Raw genomic sequence first — 16,461 nt, forward strand, 5'->3', positions numbered from 1 at the left:
TTTTAGTACCGTGAAGTGTTGTGCATCTGATATTAATTTACTTGTCATAACAGAACTGCATATGAATGGGTGAATCCGGCTTCTGTTGGGCTTGTTGTTGTCACGTCTAGTGAGGGTCGCAACCTCCCCTATGGCCGGCTGGAAGACATCCTGAGCCGTGACGCCTCAGCCCTCAACTGCCACACCAATGATGATAAGCGAGCTTGGTTTGCCATTGACCTTGGAATTTGGTTCCTCCCAACTGCATACACTCTTAGACATGCTCGTGGCTATGGCAGATCAGCCCTCAGAAACTGGTTGTTCCAGGTAAGTGTGGAAATAAAAATAAAAAATTCACTCGCTCATAATTTAAATAGAAAATGGACATTGTCTCCTTACATAAAAATGTCCCCAAATTCTTTTTTCATTCATGTCTGTCATTCTTTCATTACTTCCTATCTTAAAGCAAAATTTTGTTAATTAATTATTGTATATATTTGTTCAGGTGTCTAAAGATGGTGTGAGCTGGACCACCTTGTACACCCATGTGGATGACTGTTCCCTTAATGAGCCCGGCAGCACCCACACATGGACCATTCAGCCTCCTCCTGACGAGAAGGTGAGGCAAAGACTTGTAAGCTTTACATACACACTTATTGGCCTGAAGAGAGCTTCCCCCAAGCTTCATGGATAAATTTACATTAATGTTTGAACCTTCAGACTGGTTGGAGGCACGTACGCATCCAACAAACCGGGAAGAATGCATCTGGCCAGACCCACTACTTGTCACTGTCAGGGCTGGAGCTGTACGGTGTGGTCACTGGTGTCTGTGAAGATCTGGGCCGAGCAGCCAAAGAGGCTGAAGCAAATCTCAGGAGGCAGCGACGATTAGTGAAGTCACAGGTGAGACGTTTCAGTTGAAATCTGAATCTCTGTTCTGTCCCAACCAACTACAAACCATGTATTGCCTGTTTCTAAATATGCATAGTTTACAGGTACACTCTTATATTAATACACTGTACTAATTTTTATATGAATTTAGATTTTGGAAAGGTTGTTTAAAATAAATTGTGTAAATTGAATTTAATATTTCCATAAGGAGTAATAGTTATAGGTTCAGTTGCATTCTATGTGTTTCTGAGACAAGTTAAAAAAGACAAGCATTTTAAAAGTAATAGAAAAGCAACCAGTTTTTAACATTTTGTTTATTTTGTCAGCATTATCATGTATGATGTGTACTGTGTTCCCATTTAGCTGCTTCCATTGTTTTGAGGTGGCCATGCTGTCTCCCTGATTGTAACACACTAACACCAAGTTTTTCCTCAAGGCTTAGCAACCTCTCATATTTAGGAAGAGGTGGGTGTGCTGACATGGGGAGCCAGACTGGGAGTGACCGGCACTAACCACTAGAATATTTTGCACCAAGCCACAAGCTCAAAAGTTCAAAAGCTTTGCATCAATATATATGTAATATGATATAATTGGTGCTGGACAATGTTTGTGTCTTGTGCAACAAAGAGGATTACAAAGTTTCTTGTACCAGTGTGGTTCAGAGTGAGTTTCTTACAAGCTGCCTTTTCTGGCAGATGGTAAAGTACATGGTGGTGGGGGCACGTGTGGTACGAGGCCTAGACTGGAAGTGGAGGGACCAGGACGGCAACCCCCCCAGTGAAGGGACCATCACAGGAGAGCTGCACAATGGTATGCTTCTTCAGGATGTCATTGGATATCAAGTGATTTCTTAGTTAGCTGATAATCTTTATGGCATATTTTATTTACTCTCTGCTTAAGGATGTTTGTGAATATGTAATTACATCACATATTACTTTCTTTTCTGCAGGCTGGATTGATGTAACCTGGGACCACGGAGCGTCCAATAGCTACCGAATGGGAGCTGAGGGGAAGTATGATCTGAAGCTGGCACCAGGATATGACCCTGAGTCACCTCAGGTGGCCAATGTCACCAGCACAGTCACCAGCTCCACCAGTAATGCAGCGGCCACATCTGCACCCCCGTCCTCAGTCACCACTATTTCTACGGCTGTCAGATCTACTAAGGTAAGAGAGACAGAAAATGTTTTGTTAATAGTTAAATCATTATGGCTAAAAACTACAGTGAAAAAATTAAGTGGAGTGAAATAGCTTCCATTATCATAAAGTGTCAAGTCCAGTAGAATCTCTGGATGTAACCATCCTTGAGAACCTCGTGAGTATGCAGTAACATCAGTTCAAAGTACTTGGCACCCTTGTGGGGCCTGTGGAGTAAGTACTATGGGATACCCTCAAAAGAAAATCTCCAGGCTACTAAGAAGTGGATTGGAGAGTTCCTGAGACCATGGAGTGGTTTTGCCTCAGTGGAGATGGAAAAGATCGAGAAGGGTCATGGTGCCAGGCTTGCTGGGAATTAGACCAGTATAGAACTGTTATGTAGGACTAAAGCTCTCTTGAAGAGAGACAAGGAGAGGTATGTCAGGAGTCTCATTGAGGATGTCAAGGGTCATTTCAGTGTGAATGACGTTTGACCTGCTTACTGACCCTAAAAACCGTTTGCTTCCGACCTAGACCACAAGTGCTTACTATGGGTACCTTCAAGGGCTTGGGTGGTGGTCCAGACCATGCATGCTTCTGGTGGGTACTGTAAGAGGTTTCCTGCTTCTCAGACTGGGGTGGGGGATGAAATTTGATAAAAACTGACAATGAATTGTGGAGGCCACCTTAAAAATAATATTTTGTCTAATATGATGGGCAGTATGTATTCTCTGGGATACAGTTTCATTGCACACATGTAATTATTACATGATTTGTGCAATCAGAGTTGCTGTAGTGTTCTTGGCAAAAGTCTGCAGTCTCCAATTGCCCTTCTAGTTTGTTTGCTTGTGTTATAATCATTGAATTGTGGCTTGGTCCATTTCATTTAGCAATCTTCAATTCTCTCAGTCATTTTTTCTTTCCTTGGCCTGTGACTGCTTCATTGCATCAGGCACTGTAAATGGACAACAGTATCATTTATATATAATTCATGCATTGTGAATATTTTCCCTTACCTGTGTCGTCTATTCATGTGAGCAGCATAAAGCTAAATCATAGCCTCTACAATGAAAGGTTATGAAAAAACATTTAATTATTTGTGCAAAATGCAGACCTTTAGCATTCTAATTTTAATCAACAGAAGAAGACTGTAAAAGGTATTGTTCATGTATTTGTGGTGGGAGGCTTTTTTTATTTTTTATTTTGTAAATGGAGGGATACATGATGGAATTGAAATTATTGGAGGGAAAATATATTTACATGTACAACCTAATAACTTTGAATGTGAGAGCTTTCTCTATTATGAAAGCCTTCTATTGTAGTTAGATGTAATTGATTATGTATGAATTTTTATTGCCCTCTAATATCTATATGAAAGCAGGAAAAAACCACACAGTTATAAGTATGTTCATTAGTCAGTTGAAAGCCAGTTGAAATTGTGGTAAGCCACTTGGTGAAGTTGATGTGTCATTAACAGTCCCTTGATATTGTAGACATCCAATGTGCTTTGAGAGAAGAAATTTAGACATGAACATTCTTCCAAAATTACAAATAAGTTTGACATTTTCAAAATTGCTTTCCTCAAGCAATTAATGTCTTCAAGGAAATGCTGTGACCAATGGGGGTTCATTTCAGCCCATTTTGCTTCATTTCAGTGTTTACCCCAGCTGCATGTGGCTGGTCAACTGACTAATGCAGAAAGTGAGAGGCTCCTGAGACAAGGGCATGGCCCACCAACTTGCTATCGGACAAACCTTCAATATTGTGGACTATTGTCTGATATATCAAGGGTCAGTGTGTGAAAATTTTTTTGGCATGTACAAGAAACTTGTTTTGTTGCAGTTCTTCTTAATAACAATAACATTTTGTTAGTTTTGGCTATGCTGAACAAGGAGGAGAATGCTACTACTGATTATCATTATTATTTTATTTATTTGTTTATTTCTCAATTATATTCATAAGCCATTTTTACTTCCCACCCTGTCTGCAGGTAATGGGGTACCTTGAAGATGATAATGACCATTGCAATCCCGAGACATGGGGTTGAGAATGCATGAAATACTCCATGTTTCACCATCTGTCACATAACATGCCTATAAGAGATGTAGCTCCACAGGAGGTTGAGGTTATGGCCTGCCCCACCACTCCCCTCCAGTAGTTTTTGCCAAGACCATTAATCAGTGGTAATGGCATTTTTCACCTCCATCCTGCCATTGTGGGAAGCACAGCCACATGATGAATAATTACTACCTTTGTTGTTATTGTTGTTATTATTATTATTATTATTATTATTATTATTATTATTATTATTATTATTATTATCATTATTATCATTATTATCATTATTGTTATTATTATTATTATTATTATTATTATTATTATTTTTCTCCTGTGTATGTTTTTTTTTATGCTTTGCCTAATTTAGACTTTCAGGAGAGGGTGTTGTCCTTAACATGCCAAAGTATTGGGGATTCAGTGCACTTATTTGAATTTCTGTATGGTGTTGGGCAGCATTGGTAGCTTGTAGAAAAAGTACTATTTAATACAAGGTAAATCATTTGACTGTGTATCATATAGGTTGTGAGCACAGATGTGACACAGGGAACCAGCGTGCTGACCAGCCGTAAGTGCAGCTCCACACCCTCACTACCTCAAGCCACAACAGAAATTCATAAACACTCAGTTGCAGCCTCAGAACAAGCAGCATCAGATGATAATCTTACTGCCAAAGTAAGTTATTTGTAATGACAAGATTTTTAACAAGATGTGTATTCTTAATTTATAATAATTGGAAAATTCTGTTGTATTTGGGGACACGTTTTGGGCTCCATGAAATTTGTTCCTTCAACTGGGTGTTTGATCATCTTCATAAAAGTTTGTTTTAACATAAGGAAGGGGTTGCTCACTCTAATTGAATGTTTTCATCCATGATTTTGTTTATTATATTTACAGGCTGCTGAGACTGTTGCAGAAAATGTGTTGAGTGTGGCCAGCGCAGAGGCCCTGCTGAGCGTTGAGAGCAGTGGGCGAGATAAAGGGTCTGAATTAACATCTTTAGTACAGTCCCTCAGCCTTAACGACCGTGATCTCACCACTGATTTCTCCGATGCTATGTCCTCTTTGGAGTCTGTGCTCAATACCTCTGAAATCAAATCTGGTACGGGTGATATGAATGAGGCTTTGACTGTGATGGATGTGGGATTACACCCTGTGGCAGACAGCAAATCTGGGTCTGTGGGCCAAGTTGGGAATTGTCCATCTGTGACAGTTAATGAAGAAAAGTTTGGTGATATCAGCAGTATAGGGATAAGTGGCAGTGTGAGCAGCAGCAGCAGTATTGGGGGCTTCACCAGCAGCAGCAGGAAGCGTTGCGGGGGTGTAGTGATGGGTGAGGGTAAGAGGGACTGCACTGGCCGTTCCACCATGTCCTCACAGCCCATGAGTGTTAGTGTGCCCAACCTGACCAGTGCTGACTCTGAGCCATTGACACACAGTCTACTGGAGACCTTTGCTCAGGTGGCCAGGAGACGGGGGGGGTCAGCTACCATGCCAACGGCCTCTGGGGTGTGTGGTACAGGGGGGATGACTCCCCATTCTCCTAACGTGCCTGCTAGTGTCAGTAATGTACGCACAGGGCTGGGTCAACTGATAGGTGGGCCACCTCCAAGCCTGGCCCACCCAGTGTTCTCGCCCTCCACCCACTCCATGTCCAGTCTGGTCCGTCTGGCCCTCTCCTCACACTTCCACCTTCCAGGTTAGCTCAAATGTACACTTCTCCAACATCTTAGGGTTCAAAATGGGAACATCTAGAATTGATGATACTCCAAAGTTACCACAGATTTTGGAGGATCACCAAGTCAAAGTCAAAGTGAGGATCAGAGTAGCATGATCTCTTCATCCATTGGAGAGGCACGCTACTCTCATGCTCATTTTTCGCATCTGGGATCTAAGAATTCCATGGTAACAGGTAGATGTCAGAAATTCATACCTGATATTGGTTACAGCTTTGCCTACGGAGTTTGAATTTTAAGGTAATTTCGTAGGAACTGTTGTAACCTTTTTTGTGTCAGATGTGAAGTTTTGTCATCATGGTGCAAAACACACACCTCTAGCCTTTCCCAGCACTTGACATTAATATAATTCAAAGGTTACTGAAAGCTTGCATATTTGTGTGCTCTGGCAAACATTCCTTAACACTCAATAGTATGGTTCAGTGCTTGGCTTAAGGGTGAAGTTACTAGGATTTATGTAGCCAGTCCATCTGATGAGTCCCATTAATGCTTTTTACTCATTCCTGATAAATTCTATAAAAATGGACCCGTCAGGTGGATTTTGGCTAATTCTGTTTACCTTTTCCTTTTGGATGATGTTTATATTCCTGAAATCCTATGACAGTTTTGAGACCAGTCTGTCATCTAAGCACAAGATCTCAGTATAGATGAAAAACAGGCTTTTTTTATGACAAGTTAAAAAATGTTCAGTATTTCAAAAGCACAGTAATGATCAAGTTCTGCCAAGCTTGTATTGCAATGCTAATGTGTGATCAATTAGCCTGTTTATCATCTAGCTCAGGTACTGATTTAAATTCAAGGGTAAAACAACAAATAATATTAAGTGGTGTGCATGCTGGGGCTGATTAGGTATATAAAATGTTTTATTTTCAACATCTGGTGTTGGTCACACACACCCACTCACACACACACACATACAATCACACACACACACACACACACACACACACACACACACACACACACACATGCGTACACACACACTACCCTCTGGAGATTAAAGCTTGCAAAAACAAAATGGTTCAACCCTTGGGATGGAATGAAAGAGGAGTTGGTGGGAACAAAGAATATCTACAAATTTAAGAATGAATTAGGGAAAAGGAGATGTAGAGGTTAGACAAGAGCATGACTGAAACATGTATACCAATATTATACAAACACACACACACACACACACACACACACACACACACACACACACACACACACACACACACACACATGCACACACACATACACACAAACAGTTGCATGTTCCCATAACTGGGTGCATCAAGGTTATGTTGCATGTAAATGTTGAGTTTCAGGTATTTCAAAAATTTTGGTCTGAAATTGTTTATATGAAGCATAGTCTAACTTGTTTCACTGCTTAGTTTAGTAACGAGACAACACTTCACTCCTGCTGATTTACAGGCATCACTTATACTTTGAAAGGGTCATGTAGAGAGTGAAAACCAGTTAACTTGGATATTAGATAACACTACCAATTAGTTTTTGGTTTCATGCTGTTGTTGAAGTTAACTTGTCTCATAGCATCATATCTAATTCAGAGTATCAATAAGTATAGATATTTGAACTAGGCCATGGGGTGAGGCTGTCATAAAATTTTAAATACAACCATGCAGCGGCTCACATAAGTATCAGCTAGGTAACGAGACATTATCCCTTGGCAAAGAGGGCATATCCTTCCTTTCTAACTATCAAATTAGTCCCATGCATGGATGTGCTGGAAGTTTGTTGTAACTTCTTTATATAATCAAAAATTGCTAACCACGTGAATAAAACTTTATTTTCTTATAAATCAAAGTGAGTCGAGTGGTGTGCAGCAATCATAACTTGTCTGTTGTCTAGTCTAACATCAGTTCACACTTTGCTGGCCTAGACTCTGCAACAATCCTGTTCGGTGTTGTCTTACGGAATTTATCGACAAAAATTACTTGCCACTAAGCTCATTGTTGGTGCCCATTATTAAGCACAGATATTCATAACATTAGGAAGGGAGGAACTTTTTACAGCATATTTAGCTACAAATTCATTGTAGGATGGTTTAATGAGGTGCCATGGAAGCAATGTTGATAACTTTTAATTCACTGGTGGCCATTATGATCAGTTTGGCATACATGACAGGCACTCATTTTTGGGCATTTTCTCCAGTAATATTTAGTATTCAGCATAGAAAATGTTGGCCACCAAACAGGTTTTATAATATTGCAGGCAAAGATAGCAGTTATCATGTGTCTATCTAATACTTTGCTGGCATCCCTTTATTTTTTTGTCTTGAGACTATCATCATGGTTTAGGGGTACAGGAAGGAAAACTGTCAGAGGAATTTCTTTGAATACATAGAGAAACACATTATTAACCAACTAGAAAGATTCTGAAATACACCGCCAAAAATTTGACACGGCCAAAAAATTGTTGCATGCTAATGCTGAAGCTGCATTTGGTTATGTTCCACACTGAAATGAACACTTGAATGGTAGATGTAGCACACTGCTTTAACTAACACTCTTGCTGTCTTCTTTTGCAATGATGGTGCTCTGACAGTATGTTGTGGTGGTGGGCGTAGCGACTTATCGTGAACAAGTCTTGCAGGCACCCTTGTCATTCAGTCCAGTAACTTTTAACATGTCAAATGAACAGTTTGAATCTTATTTGCTCCAAAGTACTTTTAACTTTATTGGCTTTTTTCACAAAGATGTTGTTTTAGGAAGTTTACTGTTCTTTGACCACACCTTAGAGTTTTGAAATTTTTGGCTTACAAGACTTGAGGGGTAAGTACAATAGTGGCTTGTGGTCATAACCTAACCAACAACAGACTGGGACTTTTTAGATAAACATATATTTTGATAAAGCAACATTTGTCACACACAGCAGAGGCCACAAAATAATATACTTTTGTCTGGGCAAACACATTGACAAACATAGGCCTCCTTAATAATATTGCAGTACCATCTTGAATAATTACATGTTGGTCACTGCGGGCCACTACCACTCATGCTGTGAAGGTTAGTGATGAGTAAACCGTAGAGGATTTTAGCATACACTGTAGAGGCTCGGGGATCATTTTTATCGTAGAGAAGCCTGAGTTTAAACCGGCAGTATTGTAGCTCTTGAGGAAAGTTTTTTTTTCTATGTCATCCTTGTGGATTTCACTTTAAATGTGATAGAGATAAATGTTATGTTAAGTTTGATAGGAGGACGTGAACTAAAGCTGTTCAGTTTTTTCCCCTAGTATTATTCATGAAACAACAACTGGAAAAGTTTAAAAAGCATGCAACTCGAAATATTTCAGCAGAATCATGTTATTACTATTTTAACAATTAGTATTTTTAGTTTTTTGTGATACTTGCAGAATACTAGGAATCCTCATTTACTTTTTATCTCATAGATAGATCTCATAGTAATTTATTAGCTTCTGTAGAAACATTACCCAAAGATGGAGTTTTCCCCCCATTGTGGATAAGGAAGAAGGCATTGGCGGTATGGTGTGGCTGAAAGTTGTTTGTAGCATTAGACAGGAAAAAGGGTTTGGGCATGACTGTGCACCCACATGAGGTCCAAAACATGGCAGTGGTCAGTGCCATGGATTTTTTGTACTTGGCTTAGAGGGTGTTGTTTGAAAGGTCATTAGGTTACAGTGAGTATATTCCTGTAGGCTTCCAGATTATTATTATTATTATTATTTTTTTTTTTTTTAGCTTTTGTAGTATTGAGCCATAGTGATGGACAATGTAGCTTTTATGTTATTAATATCTTGTGTTTAACATATATAGATATTTACACGTAATGATTGACAGTACTTTTTCAATTTATTCAGAATAATCTCAGGTGTTAGTACTTCCTTGTGAACCTTATTCTTGTTTTACACATTCTTCAATTAAGTATTTTGTTGAGTTGTCGAGTGTTACTCGATATTTTCAATGCATCTGTTCATTAGATTCACTTCCTCTCCCCCACAGGCAAGATTAGTGCTCGTCAGGCAGATGTTTGTCCAAATTTCTTCCTCTTCTTCCCAAGTGTTTCAGTTTCATTGATGGCTACTATAATGAAAGTCACTATTCAAATCCAATTAATTTTATTGATTTATTTTGTTATTATTATTATTTTTTTTTTTTTTTTAGATGATAGAGGCATTGAAGGTAATTTTCTTTAAAGTGTAAGGCTCTGGTAGTGTAAAAGAGTGAAAGGAAAATTTTACATCAGATGGACTTGCTGAAATGCTGAGACTCAAATATCTAGACCGCATCACTGATAAGAAAGCTGTGTATATGACATTATTGCTTAGTCTTGGACATCATAGCAGGCTACATTTCTTCAGTTTCTTACAGTTGGGGGATTATTTTTCTATTTTTTTATTAATGGCAACTATGATAAACTTTTCTACTTCATTTATTATTGTTTTTTAATGTTGGTTTTAGTGTTTTATGGTAGTGCTCTGGTAGGTAGCTCCCTCTCTGTGTTTTGGCTGTGGTAGGAACAAATGGAACCCTCATTCTGCACTCTTCCCTTGGGAGAGGCTGCTCCTAGACTCCTGACTGGTGGTAAACAATGAGTTACTTACCTGGTACCTTTATAATAAGTGAGGTGTCTCTTATATTCTACTATTTTGCATGTGACCCCATCTAGCTGGTGTTTATCACCGTGTCAGCGATGATTTGCCTCCCTCTGGCTGCTTTACCTTGCAGCAGCTCAGTCTGGATTCACTGTCATTCATCATCATCATCGTCAGTAGCAGCCTGTATCATTCCTTTGCAGGACATAAGCCTCCCACGACTGTTTCCATTTGTTTCTGTCCCCTGCCACTCTCATTCATGGTACTTCATTTGCTCCTCCTACTTTGATTAATTGTTAGTATTCTTTGCTATCTCTACATGCCAAAATATTTTGGAAAACAAAGCCTTCTAATTAATACTTTCAGAATGGGGTAAATTTTTTTTGCCATGAGTGATATCTAATAAGTGTGTAACTTTTTCTGTTTTCTTATAGGTTCACAAGCTATAGTAGAATAATTATTTCAAAACCATCAGAAAATGCCATTCATTATATCGAGAATATATTGACTTGAAAAAGACACACAAAAACACACATGCTCAATCTCCTAGCAACCAAGTGGTTCTGGGTTCAGTTCCTATAAATAGGTGGAGTGGAGATGAATGGACAGTCTCCTTAAACTGTGCCCCCTGCCCACACAGCAGTGATTGGTTACCGGGTGTCAGTCAGGGGTTGTGTCTTGCCATTGTGTCAGCCATACACATCTTTCACCTGAGCATCAAGCTCATTCAGGCAGGGCTGGGGATATTGAGCCCAGAGCGTGATCAGACCATGGTGAATTACTTACACACACACACACACACACACACACACACACACACACACACACATGCATAGATATAGATATTTATTTATGTGCATATATATATATATATATATATATATATATATATATATATATATATATATATATATATATATATATATATATATATATATATATATCATATATATAATTTTTTTTATTATTATTATTATTTATTTATTTATTTTCAATAAATACAACTAGGTAAATACACATGCATTGATGTAGATATTTATTTATATATTTATTTTTTCATCCTTTTCTATTGTTATTTATTTAATGTGAAGAGTTGTTGTGAGTTGTGAGTGCTTTTAGATGAATGGAGATGAATGGAGAGACTCATCCTAAGTACCTAAAGTTCTGTCTGTGTGCTCTGAGTAAGGAGAAGCTTTAATTAGGTTTACTGGAAATACCTTAGTTACTTCATTCTAAGGTGTAGCTGTTATATTTGGTATGCAGGACCTGGTCCATTGAGCACAGCCCAGAGCTACCCAACCCTCACCTCAGGCACAACATCAACCACTTCCACCACAGCCACAGGAGTTGCTGCCACCTCGACACCAAACCAACCCTCCACAAACCTCTCTTCCTTCCCTCACGGCCTCACGATGAGTCTTACCTCCACATCAAGTGACTCTGAGCAGGTCAGTCTTGAGGTGAGTAAAGAAGTTCAGGATTTTTTAAGGTATGGTGATTTGTATCCTAATAATATCGACCAGTTGCTGACATTCTTTTTAATGATTACATTTTTCCATCTTCCTTGAACTTTGTGTGTTAATTGTTTACTTTTCTTTAGGATTTCCTGGAGAGTTGTCGGGCAAGTACTCTCTTGGCTGAACTGACTGATGATGAGCTTCCTGACCCAGACGAGGATGAGAATGATGATGACGATAATGATGAAGATGATGAAGACTATGAAGAGGAGGAGGAGTGCTATGAAGTAACAGTAAGGGTCATCATCATTATCATCTTCAGTTTATCGTCAGGTTTTTCCATAATTTCTCTTTAGGTTAGATGGCCAATGATACGCTTCCATCTATTCCAAGTAACAGTGAAGGAACAGTAAGAGGACACCTGTAATGTATTCCTACTGACCTGTTGAACTGTCATAGCTTACTAACAGTCTATAACTTACTCTGTCTAATCTGTGAACCTTATATCTACAGCAGGTACGAAATGGAAAGAGAAGAGGATGGGATGATGATTTTGTTATCAAGCGGCAGTTCCCAGCACTCATTCCTGCGTTTGACCCCAGACCAGGTCGCACCAATGTCAACCAGACTCAGGGTGGGTTTCCTTTTTCACATTTTTAAGCTGACGTGCCTGTTCAGTGCCCTCATGATAATTATTATTCGTCATGTAAAAAACAACTACCAATAAAGGTTCACTTATGTACTTCAGTCCTTAATTTACAATGTTGATTTTTACTGACACAAATATACTTATTCATAGTCTGTCTACCCATCTCTGACACTGTTCCCTCCAGGGGTTCACCATGGCAGAAACATCTTCAACATCCCTGTTTTGGCACTCACTCTCAGCACACTCATTTCATCACTTACTAACTCTCTCATATATATGTCCATGCAATTGATCCATTTCACTGGTGGCCTCTGCCTGACACCCTCACTCATTTCTCCCCTCATATACTCTTCACAAAGTCATCTTCATTAATTTTTCATTTGTCAGATCTGGAGATTCCAGCACCAGGCAGTGAAGATCAGCTGTGTGACACACCAAGTGAGGTTGTGAGTGGACCGCGCCTTACCCTTACCCTGCGTGGCCCCAACCTGCCTGGTATTCCTGATGTCGATGTCCCAATTACTAAGAAGAGCTCCACTATTTTCACTGCCGTCCAAACCTTAGTTCATGCTGCAAACTTCCCCTCTCGACAAGAGAGATTAAGACGAATTTGGGAACCAACATACACGTAAGTATTGCTGAAAAAATAAGGTGACAGTTGAATTTGTAACACTCATGCAAAAGCATTTTTCATGTAGAGATAAATCCATGTCATTAAAGCAGTACAATTGAGTCACAGAAGGACATTCAACAATGTGGATCCAGGTACATGAATGAACAAAATGTTATAATTTATATGCCCAGTAAAAAGACTGAGTACATGTGAGTATTCAAAATGCTCACAGTAACAATTTTACAATGATAAACGAAAATTTATTGTAACTTCTACCCAGATTAATATATGGAGAAGCCCGAGAAGATGAGAATAGTGAGGGAGAATCTCCTGGCGTACAACTTCTAAATAGACGCAACTCTCGAACCAACATTTTGACTGAAGCTGGCGGTGGCCCAACCCAAGCTCCAGCCACCTTTACCACTGGCGACCCCTCAGTGGAGGATGTCCTGCAGCTCTTGCGCCAACTCTATATCCTGGCCCATGAGGACAAGGCACTGCAAGGTAGGAGTGATGTAGACACTTTGCTCTTGAAAGGCTGATTATATGCAGTTACATGAAATATCCAAAATAGATTGTCCTTAGTATTAAAATTTGTACTGAAATAAAACTTCAAAAATAACATGAATGGAGAGGAATCTGGAAATGATCGTCTTCTGATATCCTTTCTCTTGACTTTGTATATATACTTGTTTTTAATTACAAATATTTCAATTTGTGTTTCAGACAAATCTATTCAAGCTGTGGATGCATTTGGAGTTCGGAGGGAAGAATTTGAATCAAAGAAAGTTGGAAATAAACTTGTTCAGCAGGTTTGTGCTAATTTTCAGCATTTGTAGGTTCTCATCAAACAATTTTAAATCCAGTAAACTAGGATTTTCATCTCTCTCTTTGTTTCTCCTTTGCTTTTGCACACATTTAACACACAATCAATTCTTCTTCATGTTATTTGACAGGTTGGGGAAGCAGTTGTTTTGGCTTGTGGTGCGCTGCCCTCCTGGTGTGAAGACCTCACTTATGCAACGCCAATGCTCTTCCCATTTGAAACCAGACATCTTTACTTTAACTGCACAGCATTTGGCCCTGAGAGGTATAGTAAGCTGTGCTATTGTTATTGAGGAATATGTAGTGGCCTAAAGTGCCTTTTTAGCACATAAGTATCAAAGGAAACATCTGAAACGTCAGTATGTCTTTATGTGGTATCATTTTTGTTTCAGATCATTAGTTTGGTTGCAAAGTCAGAGAGATGCCAGTGTGGAGCGTCGCGGCGGCCTGAGAAGAGATGACCCTCACGAGTATCGTGTTGGCCGCCTCAAGCATGAGCGCGTGACTGTTCCTCGTGGCCCAGACCTCCTTCAGTGGGCTCAGCAGGTAAAGTGACTCAGTATTTAAGGGTTTCATTTGTTACTTTAAGTTTTTGTGTTTATGAAATGGCAGGATTTTGCTTGAAGTTCCAAAATATGCACATTCACAAAGTAATCAAGAATCAAAAATTAATTCAGGGATTTATCAGCTAAGAGCCAGCTTCCACAGATACCTGAGGTTTTAGTCATTTAACCACCATGCAATTAAAAGGCCATTGTGAAAGTATCTGCTCACCACTTAAGAAATAAGCTGCTGTACTTTTACTTACAAAATGTCTGACTCATATTACTGCCTTTACAGGTGATGAGAGTGCATGCCAGTCGCAAATCCATACTTGAGGTTGAGTTCCGTGAAGAGGAAGGGACTGGCCTGGGTCCTACGCTTGAGTTTTATGCTCTTGTTGCTGGTGAGCTGCAGCGAGCTGACCTTGCCATGTGGCTATGTGATGACCAGACAGCTGACCCCATAACACCTCCAGCTCTTGATGGAGGAAGTGGAACTGTGGACCTGCAGAAGAGACCACCTGGTTATTATATATGTCGCCAGGGAGGCCTCTTTCCCTCCCCACTACCCCAGGACAGCAGTATTTGTGATAAAGTTGTTGAGCTATTCCACTTCTTGGGCATATTTTTAGCCAAGACTTTACAAGATAACAGGCTAGTAGACCTGCCATTGTCACGACCTTTCCTCAAGCTCATGTGTCATGGTGAGTTTGCAAATGTAAAGGACCGGGGCATAGCAGGCAGCTCCATCAAGCCACGAGGGGGATTCAACTCCTTGCCGATGGAAGAAGACCTCATGACCTCCTCCATCATCAGTGAAGAGAGTGAGAAGGAGCTGGAGTTGGATCCTCCCAAGTATCGCGTCTCAGACATTCAGCCGTGGTAAGTAGAATCACTGGCTTCTCAGGAACAGTAACTTTAGGTGGCAACTCAGTATAATTTCCATGAGACAAAATCCTCCTCTTTCCCTCCCTCTCTCTTCCATTCCCCTTTCTCCCTTCCCTTCCTTGTCTTTCCCCTTCTTCCCTTCATTCCCCTTTTTCATTTTGTCTACTAGCTGCCACTCCATGTGTTGGTATATATATATATATATATATATATATATATATATATATATATATATATATATATATATATATATATATATATATATATATATATATATATATATATATATATATATTCTTTAGAAAATAAAAGCATAAAAAAATATTGTATTATGATTTATTTTTATTTTTTATTTTTTATTTATTTGTTTATTTGTTTATTTATTTATTATTATTTTTTTTTTTTTTCAACAGGTTCAGTGGACTGCTGACACTTGAAGATCTCTGTGAGGTTGACCCTGGGAGAGGAAAGTTTTTGCAGCAGCTCAAAGCCCTTGTGACCATAAAGCAACAGATTCTCAGTGACACAATCCTCTCAGAAGACGACCGCCGACTTCAGCTCCTCAACTTGGCCCTCCCATCTGCCCCAGATGCAAAGGGAGCTGAGCAGCCAGCAATCAGATTAGAAGATTTGTGTCTCACTATGCAGTATGCTGCTCCTTCCAAGCATGTTGGTTATAGTGCAGTGGAGTTACGGTCTGGAGGTGCAGACCAAGAAGTCACGCTTGCTAATGTGGAGGACTACATAGATCTCACTCAGACCTGGGCATTGGAGGCAGGCATAAGACGGCAGTTGGAGGCTTTCCGTGCAGGTTTCTCTCAGGTGTTCCCCTTGAAAAAATTGGGTGCCTTTAGCCCAGATGAACTGAGACTAATGTTGTGCGGTGACCAAGCCCCTGTTTGGGGCCGTGAGGATATTCTAGCATATACTGAACCCAAACTGGGATACACTAGAGACTCACCAGGGTTCTTGAGACTTGTGAATATTTTGGTTGGCCTTACTGCAGAGGAACGCAAGGCTTTCCTGCAGTTCACAACAGGCTGCTCTTCCTTGCCTCCAGGAGGCCTTGCTAACCTGCATCCCCGACTCACCGTGGTGCGCAAGGTAAGTGTTTATAAGCTATTCTGATTGATA

General features: G+C 39.7%; 1 protein-coding gene across 8 annotated transcripts in view; it reads left to right on the plus strand.

Annotated features, from left to right (window-relative positions):
• The window catches only part of LOC126999826 (E3 ubiquitin-protein ligase HECTD1-like), a 110,269-nt gene that overhangs the window by 91,355 nt on the left and 2,453 nt on the right, over positions 1-16,461 (plus strand). For 3 of the 8 annotated variants that reach the window (XM_050862843.1, XM_050862839.1, XM_050862840.1), the window contains 18 exons: positions 54-306; positions 485-598; positions 700-882; positions 1,566-1,680; positions 1,820-2,037; positions 3,663-3,797; positions 4,585-4,737; positions 4,960-5,761; positions 11,617-11,813; positions 11,954-12,103; positions 12,324-12,444; positions 12,847-13,087; positions 13,353-13,576; positions 13,799-13,884; positions 14,029-14,162; positions 14,290-14,443; positions 14,738-15,321; positions 15,741-16,431. In XM_050862843.1, the coding sequence (XP_050718800.1) occupies positions 54-306; positions 485-598; positions 700-882; positions 1,566-1,680; positions 1,820-2,037; positions 3,663-3,797; positions 4,585-4,737; positions 4,960-5,761; positions 11,617-11,813; positions 11,954-12,103; positions 12,324-12,444; positions 12,847-13,087; positions 13,353-13,576; positions 13,799-13,884; positions 14,029-14,162; positions 14,290-14,443; positions 14,738-15,321; positions 15,741-16,431 (4,555 nt within the window). The remainder of the gene's footprint in view (positions 1-53; positions 307-484; positions 599-699; positions 883-1,565; positions 1,681-1,819; positions 2,038-3,662; positions 3,798-4,584; positions 4,738-4,959; positions 5,762-11,616; positions 11,814-11,953; positions 12,104-12,323; positions 12,445-12,846; positions 13,088-13,352; positions 13,577-13,798; positions 13,885-14,028; positions 14,163-14,289; positions 14,444-14,737; positions 15,322-15,740; positions 16,432-16,461) is intronic. The other 5 variants (XM_050862842.1, XM_050862847.1, XM_050862845.1 and 2 more) reach the window with 5 other exon arrangements.

Source organism: Eriocheir sinensis, chromosome 17 (genome assembly GCF_024679095.1).
Source record: "Eriocheir sinensis breed Jianghai 21 chromosome 17, ASM2467909v1, whole genome shotgun sequence".
Classification (NCBI taxonomy): Eukaryota; Metazoa; Arthropoda; class Malacostraca; order Decapoda; family Varunidae; genus Eriocheir; species Eriocheir sinensis.